At 36.1% G+C, this 18,721-nt stretch overlaps 1 protein-coding gene across 1 annotated transcript in view; it reads right to left on the reverse strand.

Moving 5' to 3' along the window:
- stim2b (stromal interaction molecule 2b) overlaps positions 1–18,721 on the reverse strand; it is a 58,966-nt gene that overhangs the window by 25,006 nt on the left and 15,239 nt on the right. The window contains exons 2-3 of the mRNA XM_077229531.1: positions 4,160–4,290; positions 1,233–1,344 (exon numbers count right to left, since the gene is read on the reverse strand). Coding sequence (XP_077085646.1) covers positions 1,233–1,344; positions 4,160–4,290 — 243 coding nt within the window. The remainder of the gene's footprint in view (positions 1–1,232; positions 1,345–4,159; positions 4,291–18,721) is intronic.

Here is an 18,721-nt window from a genome sequence, read left to right on the forward strand (position 1 = left end):
ACAATCTTTGTTTAGAGCTGCATGTGCAAGATTAGTCACTTCAATGACATCACTCCATTCAAACTCTCATGACATCACCACTAGGAAACCCTGAGACCAAACGCGTAACTGTCCAATTGAATTCATTTTATACTAGTCGCTACATACGAGTGTGTGACCAAATTTGTTTGAATTTATATCACAATAACAGTACAAACTACAGTTCAAAAGTTGAAAAGAAAATTGTATTTCTGTTCAAAAGAAATTAATACTTTTATTTAGCAAAGACACACTCAAAAGTGACAGTAAAGACATTTATAATGTTACAAAAGATGTCAATTTCAAATAAATTCTGTTCTTTCTGTTATAAATGCTTTGTATTCTGAATACAAATTCAGCTTTGCCATCACAGGAATTGATATATTGTTCAAATTAAGATAAAATAAAATATAAATCTTTGGTCCTGCTTTATATTAAGTGGCTTTAAGTACTATGTACTTACATCGAAAAAAGGGTAAGGTTAGGGTCAGGTGTGGTGGTATAGGAAGGTATAAGGTTGGGTTAAGGGGTTAGGGAAGGGTCAACAGTGTAATTACATAAACGAATTGCATCTATAATTACATGCAAGTATTTTCAAAATATAAGTACAATGTAAAAACATGTATGTACACAATAAGTCCATTGCATCAAATTATTAATTTCAACGTGAGTACATAGTACTTAAAGCCACTTAATATACAACTTTTATAACAATATTTCACATTAATACTATATTATCATAAATAAATGCAGCCCGGATGAGCATAAGACTTCTTTCAAAAACAAAAGTTTGAACAGTAGTTTATATAGTTACGTTACAATAAGGTTTCATTTTTTAACATTACTTAACTACATTAGTAACCTGAACTAACAATGAGCAGTTTTTGCTATGCATTCAAAAAAATATTGAAATGAAACTGATTTCTGGATAATCCATTTCGTTATTATAATTGTTAAGGTTTTATTAACTTTAACATCAACTGAATTCTATATTGATGTGGCAAAGTTGGGACATGTCCTCATCTTGATTAGTTTGGGACATGACTTGCTCAGTATTTTCAAATTATTTCATGTTTTTGCTCTCACATGCCCTGCCCAATGATATTACGGAATAAACAGTCAATTAAAATCTCTACCGGTGGACACATTTTTTTCTGTCACTCAAAGCTGTATCTGCCACCCAGCCCATGTTTTCTCTGTTGATCTCTTTTTACCTTCTGATATTTTCCAGCTCTTCCACAGCTCCTCCACTGTGATGTGCTGGTCCTCTCGGTGAAGATTACTGTGTTTATTGGTCTGGTGCTGCTTCATGTCCTCTATTATAAACTGCAGAAGAACAACAAGAACAAGATAACATGCTCAGACCATAGGAAAATGACTTCTTATGAATTAGTTCATGCCATATCATGTTTTATATGGCTTCAGGGCACAAGCGACTCTATCGGAGGCTTTAAAGGTTTAAAAAATATATATTTTAATATCATGCAAATATTTTCAATGCAAAAAATGACACAAGAGAAACATCAAATGAATATCATATCCATTGAGTTCCATGACAATAATTAACTTTCCAGATGCTTTTAACCAAAGCGACTTACAAATAAGGAAAACCCCAAGTGATTAATCATAATGAGCCAACAACATTCGCAGTGCTGATGACCAGAAGAATACACAACTAGGGCAGAGTTTTATTGCACAATAAAGCTATTAGAATAAAGAAAACTAGATAAGTGTGAAGCTCTCTGTGGTCAGATCTGTGTAAACTGCGTATCTCTCTGTGGTTCTGCTTATTTGTGGGCTGCACATACATGATGGAAAATGTCCTTATCCCTTAAGCTGTCTTGAAAACACTGCAACATCGTTGGTGCTCCTGTTCAAAAATGACTATATGATCACCCAAAATTGGATTTAATATTTATGTCAACTTGTTTTTTTATTTTTTTTATTAGGACAGGTTTTGTGTTTAATTTTAACACGTTAACAAAAAGATTGAATCCAATATTTTGTGATATTATAGCATAACAATAGATTTATATCCCCGGTTTCACAGACAAGGCTTAAGTCTAGTTCCAGACTAAAATGCATGTTTGAGCTATCGAAACTGAGAGTAACTTGCACTCATATTATATTAAAATATGTCAGTCCCATTGTTTTGTCCCAAGATGCACACCAGTAATGTTTTTTTCTAAGGCATGTTTATAAAATCTACTTATATGTTCTAATTGAACTAAGGCCTAATCCTGGCTTAATCTAGGCCCTGTTTGTGAAACCAGGTAAGTAATATCTACCCTTTGTGAGCAAAGTAAGAAAGTTTTAGTCCAATGCGATAACATTAACTAAAATATTCGGGGAAAAGTATACCTCTCCAGGTAAAAATAACCTGAACATAACATAAGGCTCATGTATATTAGCGGTTTGATTGTCCTTTCTGTTTATGAATTATGTTGTTATCTTCAAATACTCATAACCAACAAACGAGAGGCAAGACATCTTTAAAGTCGTGTAGGCTTATTTAGCAACTCACACTCTCTCTCTCTCTCTCTCTCTCTCTCACACACACACACACACACACACACACACACACACACACACACACACACACACACACACACACACACACACACACACACACACACACACACACACACACACACACACACACACACACACACACACACACACACACACACACACACAGGAATCTGCCACCAACTTCCAGTCGCTGTAAGGAGACATTATTGGGCCTCTTCTTGAAACAGTTCTTGAGCCCAGAAGCACCTGCCATGACCAGAAACAATACTCAAAACACGTCACGCCCTCACTTACCTCACGTATATATACACAAATTCTCACTTAAAATCAAAGACAGCTGAACAGACAAAAAAACAGGAAATTTTCACTTTTACTCTTGTGATTGTGAGCAAACCTGAAGGCAATGGTGAGGGTCACTGGTGAAGTCTGTACATTTTAGTGTGGAAAAACTAGAAGACACTAGTTTACTACCTCTTGTGAAGCATTAGGATGTTACTATTATTTTAAAAGATAAAAATAGCAATTTATAACCTGTCATGTTTACTTCCAGTTGCAATAAATTGTTTTTTTTTTTAAAAAGACCTGAAGATCCATGTAGTGCAAGGGTTACAGTAGGGCAATAAGATAAATCAAACTGAGATGTGCATTGTGGGATTCACACTTTTGAGTGGAGTGTGTTATTCAATAGACATAATGATTTTTATACTGTACAAACTGTATATACTATCCCCTAATCCTACTCATCACAGAAAACTTTATGCATTTTTAAATTTTCAAAAAATATCACTTAGTATGATTTATAAGCTGTTCTCCTCATGGGGACCACAAAATGTCCCCACAAAGACAAGGATTTCAGATATTGCCATAAACGTAAGGTAATGTAAGGTATGCCTGAAGCACACAGACCCTGCCCCCTGTGGTAAAAAAAAGGTTTAATATTTAATTCAATAACATTAGTTAATATAATAGCAAACATTAATAACTGTTCAATGTTAGTTCATGATAACATGGTCAATTAAAACATCCATGAAGTCTTATGATTCCACATCAATATTCATGATTGTGGATTCTATTTATTGGAAAAGATTTTTATTTAGAGAGAACAGAATCCTTCTAAACACACCGTTTCTTTGAAACAAAATGGCAATTAGCATGTACAGTACATAAATCATGTCAAAGTCAAGATTATATTTAACTGGTACAGAATGTGTTGCATATTTCGATCACGTTTAGGAAGACATGCATATGCATGTGACACATGCATGTGACATAAAGCTTTAACATCTCATGAAGCAAATTATGCAAGGATTTTTCATCATAAGAACCAACACACACACACACACACACACACACACACACACAGTAATATAGTAGCCCTATGGGAGAAGTACTCATATGTCAATGGTCTCTTCTTGCAGGCAAAAATCAATGTCAACTTTGCCCTTTGAGGTCTCTAAGCTTTACTAACCTGTTTTTAAGCCCCCTCGACCCCCTCACAAAATGCATGCACACATACAGAAACATGCTCCCTCCCCACTCCAACAAATGCATTATTGTATTAAATGACAGGCACAACACAATTTCCCAGGTCTAAATGACATATGCTCACCTCCACACTCTCATTCACTTCAATTCCTCCATCGTTGTCGTCGTCTAGCTGCTTGTGAATGTGCCGCAGAGCCTCTAAACTGAAGCGGTCGGCTTCGTTCATACATGGAGGGATGACTGTCAAACACGGGTCTGCAGGAAAAGAGACACAATTAACCTTTGTACATAATTCAACTCAGCATTAAACGTCTGCTTTTCTACACAGCTCATTCCAAGTTTATTGCAGACCCAGACAGACATGGCAATTTTCATGCCTATGTAAACAAGACTTTCTACTGTTGATTGCTAAATAATAATATTTCTCATCAAGTTTGTATCGAACTGTCTGTACGTGTGAGCATGTGCATGTCTGGGCATCTGTAGGGCTCTGTTTACAGTGGTGTGCTTTCACTGGTCTTGTCACGCTTATTAGGTTGCAGACTGTTGATATGGCAATTGGTGCTGGTATTCGGTTGGATCACATCCTGGCTCTTATTTAAGAGAAGACGTGTGAAGGAAGACGAATAAATCCTGTTTTAACAAACTATTACTGGGAAAGAGCCCTGATTGGATGGAAAAGCACACATCACTTAGAAGCCCAAGAATATTTTCCAAGAGACAGACAGATTAAACAGAAAAAAATATTTAAATATATGATATTCTTCCTAAAATATAAAGGTAGCTATATATTTGCATTTATAAAGACCAATGTATACTATATGAGAAAAGTATGATATTATGCAAAAAATGTTGTTTTATATTGTTACTCTACTAAAGGCAAAGCAAATAATTAAAATATCATCTCAAAAAATGACTTTTTTTTTATTAAGAATATTTATTCTAGATAATATTTATTCTACTAACTATCAAGATTATGTGTACTGAATGGCCCTAAATTTATATATATATTTTTTAATTTGTTGAAATATTGTAATTTGTAAAGTTATTTGTAAATTGTAAATAATACTTTTCACAATAACATTTAGAAAAAATAGAACAACATTTTGTCCACAAACTTGTTTTTCTCAAACTCCAGGGAGCAATAAGTTCCCTTGTGAAAAAGAAGTACACTTTTATTTATTTTTTAAAAGAGTACTTACTACGGAAATAAAATGCTTAAAGGAAATTACTAAAGTGCAAAATTAATTTAATGCTTTCTTACACTTAAAAGGATAGTTCACCCAAAAAATTAAAATTATATCATAATTTACTCACCCTGAAGTTGTTCCAAACCTGTATGAGTATCTTTCTTCTGTTGAACACAAAGAAGATTAAAAAAAGACACAAGATAATTTGAAGAATGTCAGTAACCAAACATTTGTTGGACCCGATTGACTTCCATATTGGGGGGGGGGGGGGGGGATACTATGCAAGTCAATGGGACCCATCAACTGTTTGGGTACCAAAATATCTTCTTTTGTGTTTAACAAAAGAAAGAAACTCATACAGGTTTGGAACAACTTGAGGGTGAGTAAATTATGACAGAATATTCATTTTTGGGTGAACAATCCCTTTAATTGCATGTTATTTACAATTACATGAAATGTATTATAATCAAGAGTGCTTTTTTTAAGATAAAGATAAAAAAATATAATTTTAAGAGTGCTTTTAACCCACTTAAGTAGGATGAGTAGATCTTTATAAATAAGGTGACGAAGCAAATTTAACCCTTCTCAATATAATACAAAATGCAAAATGCTGCTAAACAAAATTAAACAAAAGAAGGTCTTCTCTTAGTATTTGCATTATGCCTTGCATGTGTTCCCCCATCGGATTGCATAATCATATTTGTGTGCCAGATGTCCCTCTCCACCCTCATTTCCATGTGTGGTTTTTTGCATAGAACTCACTTGTGCCGATGGGTGACATCACAGGAACACTGTGACAACAAGTAATGTCTAACAATTACAAATACTGTTTGTCAAACAGTAGGGTCCAAGCTTTGAAAATGTGGGGTTTTGTTTAATTAAAACATGAAAAAAAATGTGGAAAAATGAAAACTGTTACGTTATGTTATACTGTAAATTAATGAGAAATATGTGTATGATGAGTAAATTAGATCAGGTGAGTATTTGTACAGACATATTTGTGCTTCCATTCCAAGTACAATATGCTCTTTGGAGAACATGGTCATCAAGTTGGATGCAAAAGTTCATGCAGTTCGAGTACCCCTGTCATTAAATGTTCTAAAATGTGTTTACTTTTCAGAAAAATAGTTAAGTTGGTAATATGTAATGACAAATTGTATTAAATTAAAAAGGATTAAAATAGGAGCATTTAAAATAGTAGTGTCCTACTTTTGAAGTCCACTGTACGTATCATTAAAAGTTTTTAACAACATGTTTAGATTAGCAAAGAAAACAAAAAAGACTGCTGATGATGTGCAGGTCACTTTTCATTCAAGTGACATTGCTGAACTTACTAACAAACCTCACCTAATACGTACAGGATGTGGCAGGAAATGACACGGAGAGGGGGAGAATATATAAAACCATGTAGCAAAAATAGTTCTGAAGAACAAAATGAGTGAAATTAGGACACGCTAAGCTATAAATAGATTTTTGTTTCCAGTTGTCAGGAAGTGGTTTATCTAAATGACAAAGAACATTATGGGTCTCCATGAGAAATACACACACACACATACACAAACTTTTGAAATGGCAGAGGCAGGAAGCACACGTTACAGATAAAAGATAAACATCCACTTGCTAAAACTTTCTTTCCATGATATTATAAAGGCAACTAAAGTCTTCAAAAAATCTTCAAAAGCCACTTTTAAGTTAAGCTACGAATGACATGCCACAGATCCCCGTCTGATCAATTATTCTTCAGTCTATTTTTAATGGTGAAGGAAATCAGTTGCAGCCCTAACTGAAAAAATGAGTCAAAAAAGACATTATATATATACCCATTCAAGAGCGACAAATGTCTATACATAAATATATTATATATATATATATATATATATATATATATATATATATATATATATATATATATAGATATAGATATATATAGATATATATACATAAATATATATATATACACACATTTCTAATGCAGTGTACAGATTTCAAATTCCCTTGGATAGGTCACAAGACTTTAAAAATAGGTCACTAGAATGAAAATAATTAATAAATAAGTACATGTCATTCAGTTTTATTTTAAAATAATATAATTGTTTTATTATTATTTAATAAAATAATACATTCTAAAATAGTTTCTTAAATAAATAAATAAATATTCATGCTGCTTATACACTCAAAATTGACAGAAATTTTACATTTAGGGGTACAACTAAGGCTGGGTATAGTTAAAAAAAATAGGCTTGCATAAAGCTTGCCACAAAGCACTGGCAAAAGCAGCCTAATGATTATGAATGTGTCGGGAAAAAATAGCAAGGACACATTATAATTGTTTATTAAACTAGTGTTTTCTGAGTCAGTGTTGGCTGAAAAGGAGAAGTTGACGTTGCTGACTCATATCTCTGCAGTATAGTGAGCCTTTAAATGAGCCCATCAGTATAAATGAGCCATAATCAGAGAGAATTTGTTTTTGATTCGAATTGGTACATTTAAAAGTTAGACATTTCAAGTCTTCTATATGGCTATTTCTTATGTCTGTGTGGCAAGTAGCCTATACACTGAGTTTTGGTTCATTTGTGACAAGCTCCACTTCCAGTCCAGGATTACAAAAAAGTTACAGGTAGATGAGTTTGATCAGGGTTGGAACTAAATGGTTCTCGAGGGCCAGAGTTGCCTAGCCCTGCCCTAAAGGTAAAAATTTTGCATATTTTATCAGACAGTGTATGCATCTCTCTAGATCAGGGATGGGGAATGTCGGGCCTGGAGGGCCGCTGTCCTGCAGAGTTTAGCTCCAACCCTGATAAAAACTCACCTGCCTGTAGCCTTAGTGATCCCGAAGACATTAATTAGCTTGTTCAGGTGTGTTTGATTAGGGTTGGAACTAAACTCTGCAGGACAGCGGCCCTCCAGGAACGACGTTCCCCATCCCTGCTCTAGATAATGATAGGGCTAAATGTAAAATAAATTTGCGTTCAGTTCAGAACGTAATCACACAACATTGACAACTATTTTCACAACCAAGTTATGCTGCCCTTTTAATCTAACTGGTAATTACAGAATTGCAAGAGAAAAAGCAACGTGTAAAGTAAATGCATTCTGTGAGAGATCTGATATGTGCCTGGGACACTTGGATTACTGATCACTTCCATCGGCTTTCAGAGGAAGTACGTCAGGATAGAAACAATGTGTGTAGAATTAAATGTGATATGAGCACTCAAAGAGTTTCTGAATGTGGAACCCAAAAGGAAGCTGATAGGCTACTGTAGAACGATCTCTTTCTGTCCAACACCCACATTGGGCCTCTCTAGAGACCGTAAACTGAGAGGGTGAGAAGTCCAGTCAAACAAGAAATGCAATGAAATGTGCCTTTCAGTATCACCTTGCTGCAAACATTACCTCAAAGAAAGAGAGAAAAACTCTGAGAGAAACAGGAATGTCTCATGTGTCTTTCCCAGCAAACTCCGCTCTGAGATGCTGTCATGGAACGGGAATAGTAGCCTACCAGTTCTGGATCAGGGATCTCTGTTAGTTTTGGATCTCCATTGTTTTCTCATGCTTCTAATATCACAACATGCCGAAGTACTAGGTAAAATAATCGTGTTGCTTTTGCAGTTTCATTACTTTATATTTACTGTAAAAGTTACTTAATCAAATTCCACAATCCACATTGACTGCACAAGATAACATTAAAAAAATGAATTAAACTTGTATGAAAATTATTGCAGTGCAATGTAGTATTGTAATATAAATATACATTGTAGTATTAAAGTTGAAACAGAAGTAGCGACAGATCTTTTCTTCCATATTTTAATGAACATCTGAGTGAAATGTATTATTTACAAAAATGTACAGTAGGGCATGGAATTGGTTCTATCCATCCATCGTTGATGATTAGATGGAGGCAGATGTGAATGTGAATGTGAGCATGAGGTTGACTGTAAAAAAGGGGTGGACTTAAGGCACACTAAATGATTCAGAAAATTACGTTTGATAAACAATTTGAGGTTTAAAAAATTTATGAAAATTAGCTTTCCCTTTTGGGAGCTTTATTTTTTTTGGTATAGAGTTTGATGTAGTTCGTGCATACATGAAACGCACAATATGCATGTTACTCAATCCAAATCTTAAACTGCATAACAAAAAAAGACTACTTTTCCTATTATACACACAGATCTAGACCTCATTTTATTTTTCTGCATTTCCAAGCTTCCGGTTTGAAACAGCAAGAGTACCAGTATAAAAACAGAAAAACACTTTTCTGTATGCATGGGTGTGAAAACCACATTCACCAAATATATTAAATCCCCTTTGCTCCTGTCTTTCTGAACCTCCATAAAAAGGCAAATTATTTCTCCACGGACGGGGCACCTATAATCCTCTGCTTATGACATTGCATAAGTGTGTTAAAATATTTTTTCCCCCCTCAAAATCTGACAAGGCTCACAATCCAGGAATTCAGACTTCCAGAAAAGGAGACAGAGCTTGTGCGCCATTACAGTAGGAATGTGCGGATTGAAGGTGAAACCCGAAGATCTGAGTGACTAACCACCAAAGCAGAGAGCCTGTTTTAATTAGAGCAGATACTTATCTGTGATTGTATAAGCAACACTAAAGACTAAAGAGTGAAGATCAGTATTTGCAAGAGGAAAGAGAGTAGTGCGCAGTCATGAGAGGAAGAAGAACCCCACATCATCCCTTTGTGTTTGCAGATGGTGTGTAGAGATATTAGTCGCATAGGCTGCGACTTAAACATAAAGACAGGACACCCAGTGATGAACTGCCTAAGGGAACTTCTCTGATAACATCAGTCCGTCAGAGGGGAGGAGGTCCAACCACGTCCCTTCATGACCTAATGGCAAATGCAGAAGTCTGAACTGACAGTCAAAAAGTCAAAGGGGTCATAGCAAGTCGACTAAGGCCTGGTAGATCATTGCAAGATTTTTAAAGATTTTTGTTTGCCCTGCCAACAGTTTCACTGGCCCTACCACTAAAGATTATACATGTTACTTTTAGTAATAATTTTTTTTATGCACCTGAAATGCTTTCCTTACCTGAATAAAGTAATAGGTATTTAATGAACAGTAACAGCTGGAAATGAATGAAAAATTATGCAAAACATTACTGGTTGTTAATTAATTTTCAACCCCCTCTAACGGACGATTTCAAGATTATCTCAAGTTTCATACGGTATGTTGGCTAGCAACATAATGTTAATGTAGTGACATTTAAATAGGCTAAGTACAATCTGCAACAACAATATTCCGTCTCTAAAAAAAGACATATATGAAGTCACATGACCTAATGAGTGTTTGGTACAGTATTTTACAGATGTGTGAACCGCTGGTTTAGGTGTCCGTGTAAGAGGAACCCTGTAAAGTTAGGACAGTAATGTCTGGTTTCGCAGACAAGGCTTAAGCCTAGTCCCAGACTAAAATGCATGTTTGAGCTGTCGAAATGGAAAGCAACTTGCATTGACATACCTTAAAATATGTCAGTCCCATTGTTTTGTCGCAAAATGCACAGTTTTTGTTTTTTTTAAGGCACGATTATAAATGCTACTTAAATGTCCTAATTAAACTAAGGCTTACTCCAGGCTTAATCTAAGCCCTGTCTGTGAAACCAGGCCTAAATATACTGCCCGGTGGTCTCATACTAAAATAGGGGGCAAACAAGCAATACTGTAGATACAAAACATACTTTGAATAGTTGTCTAAATATAAAAACACATGCCTGCTTAACATTTGTTAAAATCATTTGGTTATTGTGATATTTGCATTTACGTTGACATAAAAAAACAGCTCTAGTCAAACAGTTCTTTATTAGTCTGACTTTTCTCGAAATAGCATCATCATTGTTGATTTCAGTAACATCATGAATATTGCGAGTAGGCTACCCTCTCGGGTTCCTGTTAGAGAACTGTGACTTCCTGTTTATTTGGAACCACTTCCTGCAAACTGTCCTACAGATTCTCTAAAATGCCACCAACACAAATATGACTTCAGTGGTTATACAGGGAAATACGTCACCTATGGTACAATAGGAGCTATAAACACAATCAGACCTTACTAAATCTGCCTACAGTTTCGCTCCAAATTTTCCCACAAGAGCATCTGGGCTTTATTTGTCCAATTGTTGAAGAAATTCTGACCCTTATTCCAATTACTTAAACAGGGGTCTGATGGCAAGTCTTCATAAAATGTCATGTGATTGAGAAGGTACAAATGGTGTAATAGCAAGTAGCTGAAAAATTATTTTTCAATGAGAATGTGTAAGACTGCAGATTAAGGGTGTGTTCACACCTGTAGAGTCTAGACCAAAAAAAACAAAAAAATGTAGTCCTGGTCCGCTTAGCGTTCACATTGGCATTTTAACACCGAACCTAAAAGCATAGGTATACGTCCACAACCTGATTGGTTGGCTTTTTATTGTGTACATTTTGCGACGGAACTTACCGAACATCCAAAATAATGCTGTGTGCTGGGATAAACGCGCTCATTGTATGTGTGTAGAACTCATGAAGAGCTTATTAAGGAGACAAAACAGCAGCAGGAATCCCTCTGTCACACACACATATGGTTCGTGGCACGTGGTTCTGATGCCTCTACCGAACTGTGATGGGCAAAATCGCGACTATGATGAGAAAAAACAGGTATGCTTCAGCATTATGTCCTTTGAGGGTCACATCTTGTGACACTGTGTCCCATTTTCGGTTTGTTTACATGTCTTTCGTCAGTGTCATATTTCATTTGAATATAGTTAATTTGAAAGTGGACCGATACCCATATTTTCAGCGGCCTAAGTCCTCTTGTTTGGTACGCACCAGGGTTCGGATGGCAGCATTCATGCTTATTCAAATTAACCGCACTAACAGAGCAATCGCACCAGAGTTCGTTTTAATCGAATTAAACATGCCAAGTGTGAACACACCCTAAATCCCCTTATACACAGAGTGTTGATCCCAGAAAATTACCATAGATATGCTAGAGTGTCTTCTGTGTGAACCATAGACTGTAAAAAAAGATGGACGATACCCCTTCGCTCTCTTCCATTGGTGAGAAGTGAAGCCGCCATTGTCCCGATATGGCGCTGACATCTTGGGACTTGAGTCTGCGCAGTTGCGATTTCGGGACCAGACATGCGCAGTAGTGAGCAGGAAGTAAAGCCGCGAAATCAACGTCCCGCCCTCACTCTCGCTGGATCAATCACAAGCACACGCCTCTGATGCAGAACACATTATGTCAGTGTGAAATAATAAATTATAGAAATTTAGATATTAAATTTAAAGCTCCAATCTCATCAGTCCTCCAAAGATCCCGAAAAAAAGTCCGTTGTTGCTTCAGTGACTACTTCGCTCAGAGAATCTGTCAATCACAGCTGTCAATCATGACGCCACAGCGCCGTTTTTAAAGCATTAAATAACTAACTAAAAACAAACTTATTTTAAAAACAAAAACTTGAAATTACATCGGTGTGATAAAAACTACAGTAAATGACAGAAACTATCTTTGGAAAAAAGATACGTGAGGTGTAATTTAATTGTTTAGTTGGTCTCACGTTCCATTGAATAACATGGGGAGGCGGGGTTTATGAGCTATACTAGGACCGGTCACCGGGGGGCGATCGAGACGTTTTGGCTTCACTTTTCAGGGCTTGTGCGGCACGCTTGGTGTGAACGTAAACGCGTCCCGGGATGGGGACCTAGTAACATTGCTGGAATCAGTCGCAGAATGCGCCCTGTGTGAACAAAAGGAAGGACCAATGCCGTAAGGGGTGTGATGACGCATGTATCATCACAATGACGTAGTTATCGTGCAACTCTTTGACTGGGGGTTGTAAATGCAGGTCAGCGTTCACGTTGCACATTAACAATGAAAAAAGTTTGTGTACTTCATGGAACAAAAGGAATTAAGGACGAAAGTTTGCACATCAACATCTAATGCCGGATCAGCTGGCATGTTGATCAAAGCAATGCAAACTCTTCCCTTCTTTTACCTCAACAATAACGTTTGCGTCACGTACATTACAAGTCACATCCTGATGTCATGTGTCCTTATGGGATCTTTGCGGGATGTGTGTGAACGCACTCACAGATTCCAGAAAATCACTGGTAGTGTGAATGAACCAAAATTAAACGATCCCAGGACAAATCCCAGGACATATTATTAGTGCATTTTCCGGAATCTCTGTCTGAAAGGGGCTTGTGTGACCTGCAGTAAAGTGTAAATATCTTATATGGATGTAATATGCGGCATCCAGCATGATAGTGCATCTGAGCATTATGGTAGATTGAATTTGATGATAAAACTCCACTATAACACAGTATTTCAGCATTATGACAGCAAATACCTCGCTCACTGTCCAAAGAGATGACATCAGAGCATGATGGATTTAACCTTTGACCACATCTTAGGCACCAGTGGAATAATTAAGCCTTCAGTCTATCCACAATCAATTAGCCGGACAGAGTTATAGCGGAAGTGCAGCACATGGCAACACATTTACAGAATGTGTAACTCTAGTGGTTTGTGAAGCCGGATAAGCGGCCCATGAGAACGCACCTGTTTTTTTTTTCTTTTAGAGGGGGGGTGGGGGGGGGGGGGGGGAGTGTGCCTGCAGAGCTGGATTACCACTAACCTCAAAGCATACGCTGACTCATCTAGCCCTTCAGCCCACTTTACCCACAGTGGAGAGTAAAATCTCAATAAAAGGTGGCTTGATTTAGCATTTCTCACCACTGCTTCAAAAATATATAGGCTAGTAGAATATACATGTGTCACTACAGTTTAAAAGTTTGGAGTCTGTAAAATGCTTTTGAAACATTACACATTGAAACATTTTAAAGTCTATTATGTTCACCAACGCTGTACAGTACAGTAACAACAGTAATATTGTGAAATAATAGTTTTCTATTTGAATATATTTTAAAATGTGATGGCAAAGCTGAATTTTCAACGGTCATTACATTACAGTCTTCAGTGTCACATGATCCTTCAGAAATCCTTCTGATAAGATGGTTTGGTGCTCAAGAAACATTTATTATTATCAACGTTTACAGTTTTGCTGCCTATCATTTTTGTTGAAAGAGTGATCCATTTTTTCAAGATTCTCTGATGAATAGAAGGTTCAAAAGAGAAGCATTTATTTAAAATAGAAATCTAAACAAATGTATGGTGGCGATACTGAAAAGCTGTGAGAGAAGAAAATATTGTGTATTATCAGCTGATGTTATTCTAGTGCCACTCCTGAAATACTCACGGTAAAAGCATAAGAAAACATTTTGAGGAATTCTACATCTGATAAAAAAAAAGTGATGTCTCTGTCACATAGGCCTACTGTAGAAGTGTTGAGAGAAAGTCATTGATGTTAGAGATAAAGGAACTGAGAGCGTGCCAATGTGACATACATTTTTCTCGATTGATTTCTATGGTTTATGAGCAGGCTGTTAGTTTAGTGACAGAGAAGTGACAGTTTGTTTGTTTTTGTTTGTTTGTTGTTGTTGTTGTTTTTTTTGGGGGGGGTCATAGAACACACCCTTTTGTAAGCACTCTGTATCTTTCTGTGTTGGTCTTCTTTACAGAGACGAGATTTAAGACCCACAGAGCAACAGTCTCTCTCTCTCTCTCTGTCTCTCTCACTCACTCACTCACTCACTCACTCACTCACTCACTCTCTCTCTCTCTCTCTCTCTCTCACTCTCTCTCTCTCTCTCTCACACACTCACTCACTCTCTCTCTCTCTCTGACCCTGATGAAAAGGGAAAGTCCCTGAAATGAGAGGCTGCTCCTTTTCCTTTCATCCAAAACCTCCCTTCATCTCAAACATTAACAGCACCACTTCAAGCTTTCATAAACATGTTTCTAAAAAAAAACAATAAAAAGGTGTGCCGTTTTGGACATGAAAGCATAGGCATGAACTGTAAAAGACTTAATATTTTTTTATTTGTGTAAATAAGTAAATAAAACAAAGATTATTGGAGTAAGTTTTACAAAAAAATAGTAATTCAGTCTTTCTAATTCAAAATTGTATTTAATTCAATGTTCTACTTGCCATTTTTTGTAACCGTTTATAAAATCTACCAACAATGTGAGAATTGTTTCAACACCATTTTTGTTCAGTGTGACTGTGTAAAATGTCGCTCATGCACCTTGAAGGTTTAACACCATGGCAATATGTTGTGATAGCAGTGGCCAGTTTTCCATCCAGTCTTCCAATGAATACACCAGCTATACTCTCTCCTGGCTTTTTGTGATGCCTGACACTTATATTATTAATAAAGCAACCGATGTAAATAAACCTGATATAGATGTTTGAACAGTTCTGTTTCCCCTTGCAAGATGACAGTGCGGACAGTGACGGTGGACATTTGAGACGTGTGTGTGTGTGTGTGTGTGTGTGTGTGTGTGTGTGTGTGTGTGTGTGTGTGTGTGTGTGTGTGTGTGTGTGTGTGTGTACAGAGATCAAGGGCATGTAATCTAGGGACCACAGGTGGACTATAAAGTGTGTCTTTATCATCCTCTGTAGTGGGTCTTAGCACCTTCATGTCATTCCCTTTTTAGCATCATGCTAACGGATGTCACAGCTGAGTGCTTGGCATGTTTTCAGGCTCCACAATTGTGATACCTGTGTTATATTGTTGTAAATATATCACAACCCCAAATCATCAGGGTTACAAGATATTTGGAAATTAACTGAGAATACTACTGAAACTGCAAATCCATTCACGAATTTGAATTGAGTTAGCAAACAGGATGCAAAATTATAATTATAATTTTAAAGTGGAATTAAAATAAAAGGATATTCAAAGAAAGTTTCTATAAGTGTAGTTTTTAATAATGCATTGAATTGTTCATTATGAATTGTGATATAGGCTACATATAACATTCAGGTATTACTACACACAAGTTAAAGGTGCTGTCATTTTTTTGACTGTACTAACGCACAAAAATATTTTTAAATATACTATATTTTTATATATATATTATAATAAAAAATTATTTTTAAATATACCATAAGATTTACATCTTGGTCACACCTCTTTCCTCAAGTACTTGTTTCTCCGAAAAACAATGATTCCTGTGTGGAATCTCATGAACCGACAAGTTGTCAAATTTTAAACTGAGTTTTGCCCAAACCTGTAAGTCATTCATTTGTTCAGTATGTTTGCATTATACTATAGAAACTCTGACTGAGACATAGTAGAATCAATGAGAAGTGAAACAAAATCCATAACGACAAGGCTAGGCAGTGAGCCAAATAAACAGAATGAAATATACTTCAGACAGGAGGAAGTATGCATTTGTGTTTATTTTGCTCACCACCAATTCATATCTTCATTAACCTGTTAAGCACTGAAGCCATTTTTGAGTTGTTTTGTCTGAGAGACACGCATAAAAGTACAGACTCATAACTCCAAAACTGTAACAAGGAGAGTCAAAAGGGAGGTATTGTTTGATAGAACACTTTTCAAATTTTTTGAAAATATAAATTACATTACATTTGGACATTCTCCTGCTGAGAAACTGCTGATAAAAGACAAAAATTATATATATAATTTTTATTATGATTTTGCATATTTCTTGTTTGACATGGAATAACTCTGGAAGGAAATATGGTAGCTCAAAAATTCTTTTTTGGTGAAGTCCCTCTACAGGTGACCTGCATCTGGATAAAATTTTGTGGTGATTGCATAAAGTACTCAAAAGTTACAGCATTCTGAACAAACGTAGCCTTTTTGTTTAGTCCTCACACATTTGAAAGGCAATAAAAAAATGTTGTTTTCTGAGTGACACACAAAACTAAAGACTCATAACTCCAAAACTATAGCAAGGAGAGTCAAAAGGTAGGTATCGTTTGATAGAACACTTTTCAAATTTTTTGAAAATATAAATTACATTACATTTGGACATTTTCCTGCCGAGAAACTGCTGATAAAAGACAAAAAATAAATATAATTTTTATTATGATTTTGCATATCTTTCTTATTTGACATATAATAACTCAGGAAGGAAATAAGGTAGGTGGAAAATTCTTTTTTGGTGAATTCCCTCTACATGTGAGCTGCATCTGGATAAAAGTGTGTGGTGATTGGATAAAGGAATCAAAAGTTACAGCATTTGGAACCAAGACAGGCTTTTTTTTCAGTCATTGACGCCCCCTAATGGGCATTTTTAAAATTGTTCCTCCATGGAGAATATCTTGTCATAAACGCAATAGATTATGTTCATTTTGGGCTCATTTTAATTGTAATAGTATGCTGTAAAAAATGATGTGCCATTTTCAACGATCTGTGAATCTTTCATGAGCTGTATTGTGTTTTTGGCACATTGCAGTACATAGTAAAAAAAAGTATTTTATAGATTATGAAAAAAATAAATTCTATTTATTAGCAAATAACTAAGCAATACTTAGGAGATGTTCAAATTGGCTACATTCACTATTAAGTTCAGACTCTAAGCTTTCAAATGACACCTATTTTGTGTTAATCAAGGCAATATATTTGAAAAATATGATAATTAATATTTTCGCAGCCAGGTGGCCTCCGCGGGCGGTGCCCTCAGATATAGAGGGACTACTCAGCACTCGTTCAGAGTTGATCGAAGTTGTTAGATGCTTTAAAAAGCTGAGATTCTAAGCTTTAAGATGATACATATTTTGTGTTATCCCACGTTTGAAAAAAGCACGGATGGCTCCGGAAACATTGGAAAACACATTGCATCCCGGAAAGATGAGAGACATGTTTTTTTAGCCAAGCATGCATCACTTCGTGAGGTATATCTCGTGATCAACGAAATGGATCATGTTGTGTTTGGGCTCTTTGTAATCGTGAGAATTACATAATAATCGTGAGAAAAGTGCTGTCAATAAAGATGTTCGATTTTTCACAATCCATGCATGTTTCATGGAGTTATGAGCTGAAACGTCACATCAAAACAACATAGCATCACTGCTACTGCTACTTCATTGGTGCGCATAGTGCAACGTCATGTGTTAGAAGTCCATAAGGAATATCTTTAGATCTGAGTGATGGATTATGGTGAGTTTGGGCTCTTTTTAATCTTAACAATCTGCTGTAAATAATGATGTGCCATTTTACACGATTTATGCATGCTTCATTGAGTTATGAGTTAAATCGCGGCATTAGTGCTCCATCTATATACAAGGCTCTATGTGCGCCTGTGGGGGTGCGTGTGTTACAACTCCATTAGGAATATCTTAAGATCTGAGTGATGGATTATGCTGTGTTTGGGCTCTTTTTGATCGCGAGAGTCTGCTGAAAATAATGTTGTGCAATAGCCTACGATCTGTGCATGTTTCATGAAGTTATAAGCGAAAAACCAACGCGAGTGCTTCACCAGTATATACTTGGCTAGGTACGTCTGTGGTATTTTTGTGTTGGAACGCCATGAGGAATATCTTTAGATCTGATTTATGGAATATATTGAGTTTGGGCTCTTTTTAATCGTGAGCCCCTGCTGTAAATAACGATATGTCATTTTACA

The sequence above is a fragment of the Siphateles boraxobius genome, unplaced genomic scaffold (assembly GCF_051911475.1).
Source record: "Siphateles boraxobius isolate OS27281-9 unplaced genomic scaffold, OSU_SipBor_1 130, whole genome shotgun sequence".
NCBI lineage: Eukaryota > Metazoa > Chordata > Actinopteri > Cypriniformes > Leuciscidae > Siphateles > Siphateles boraxobius.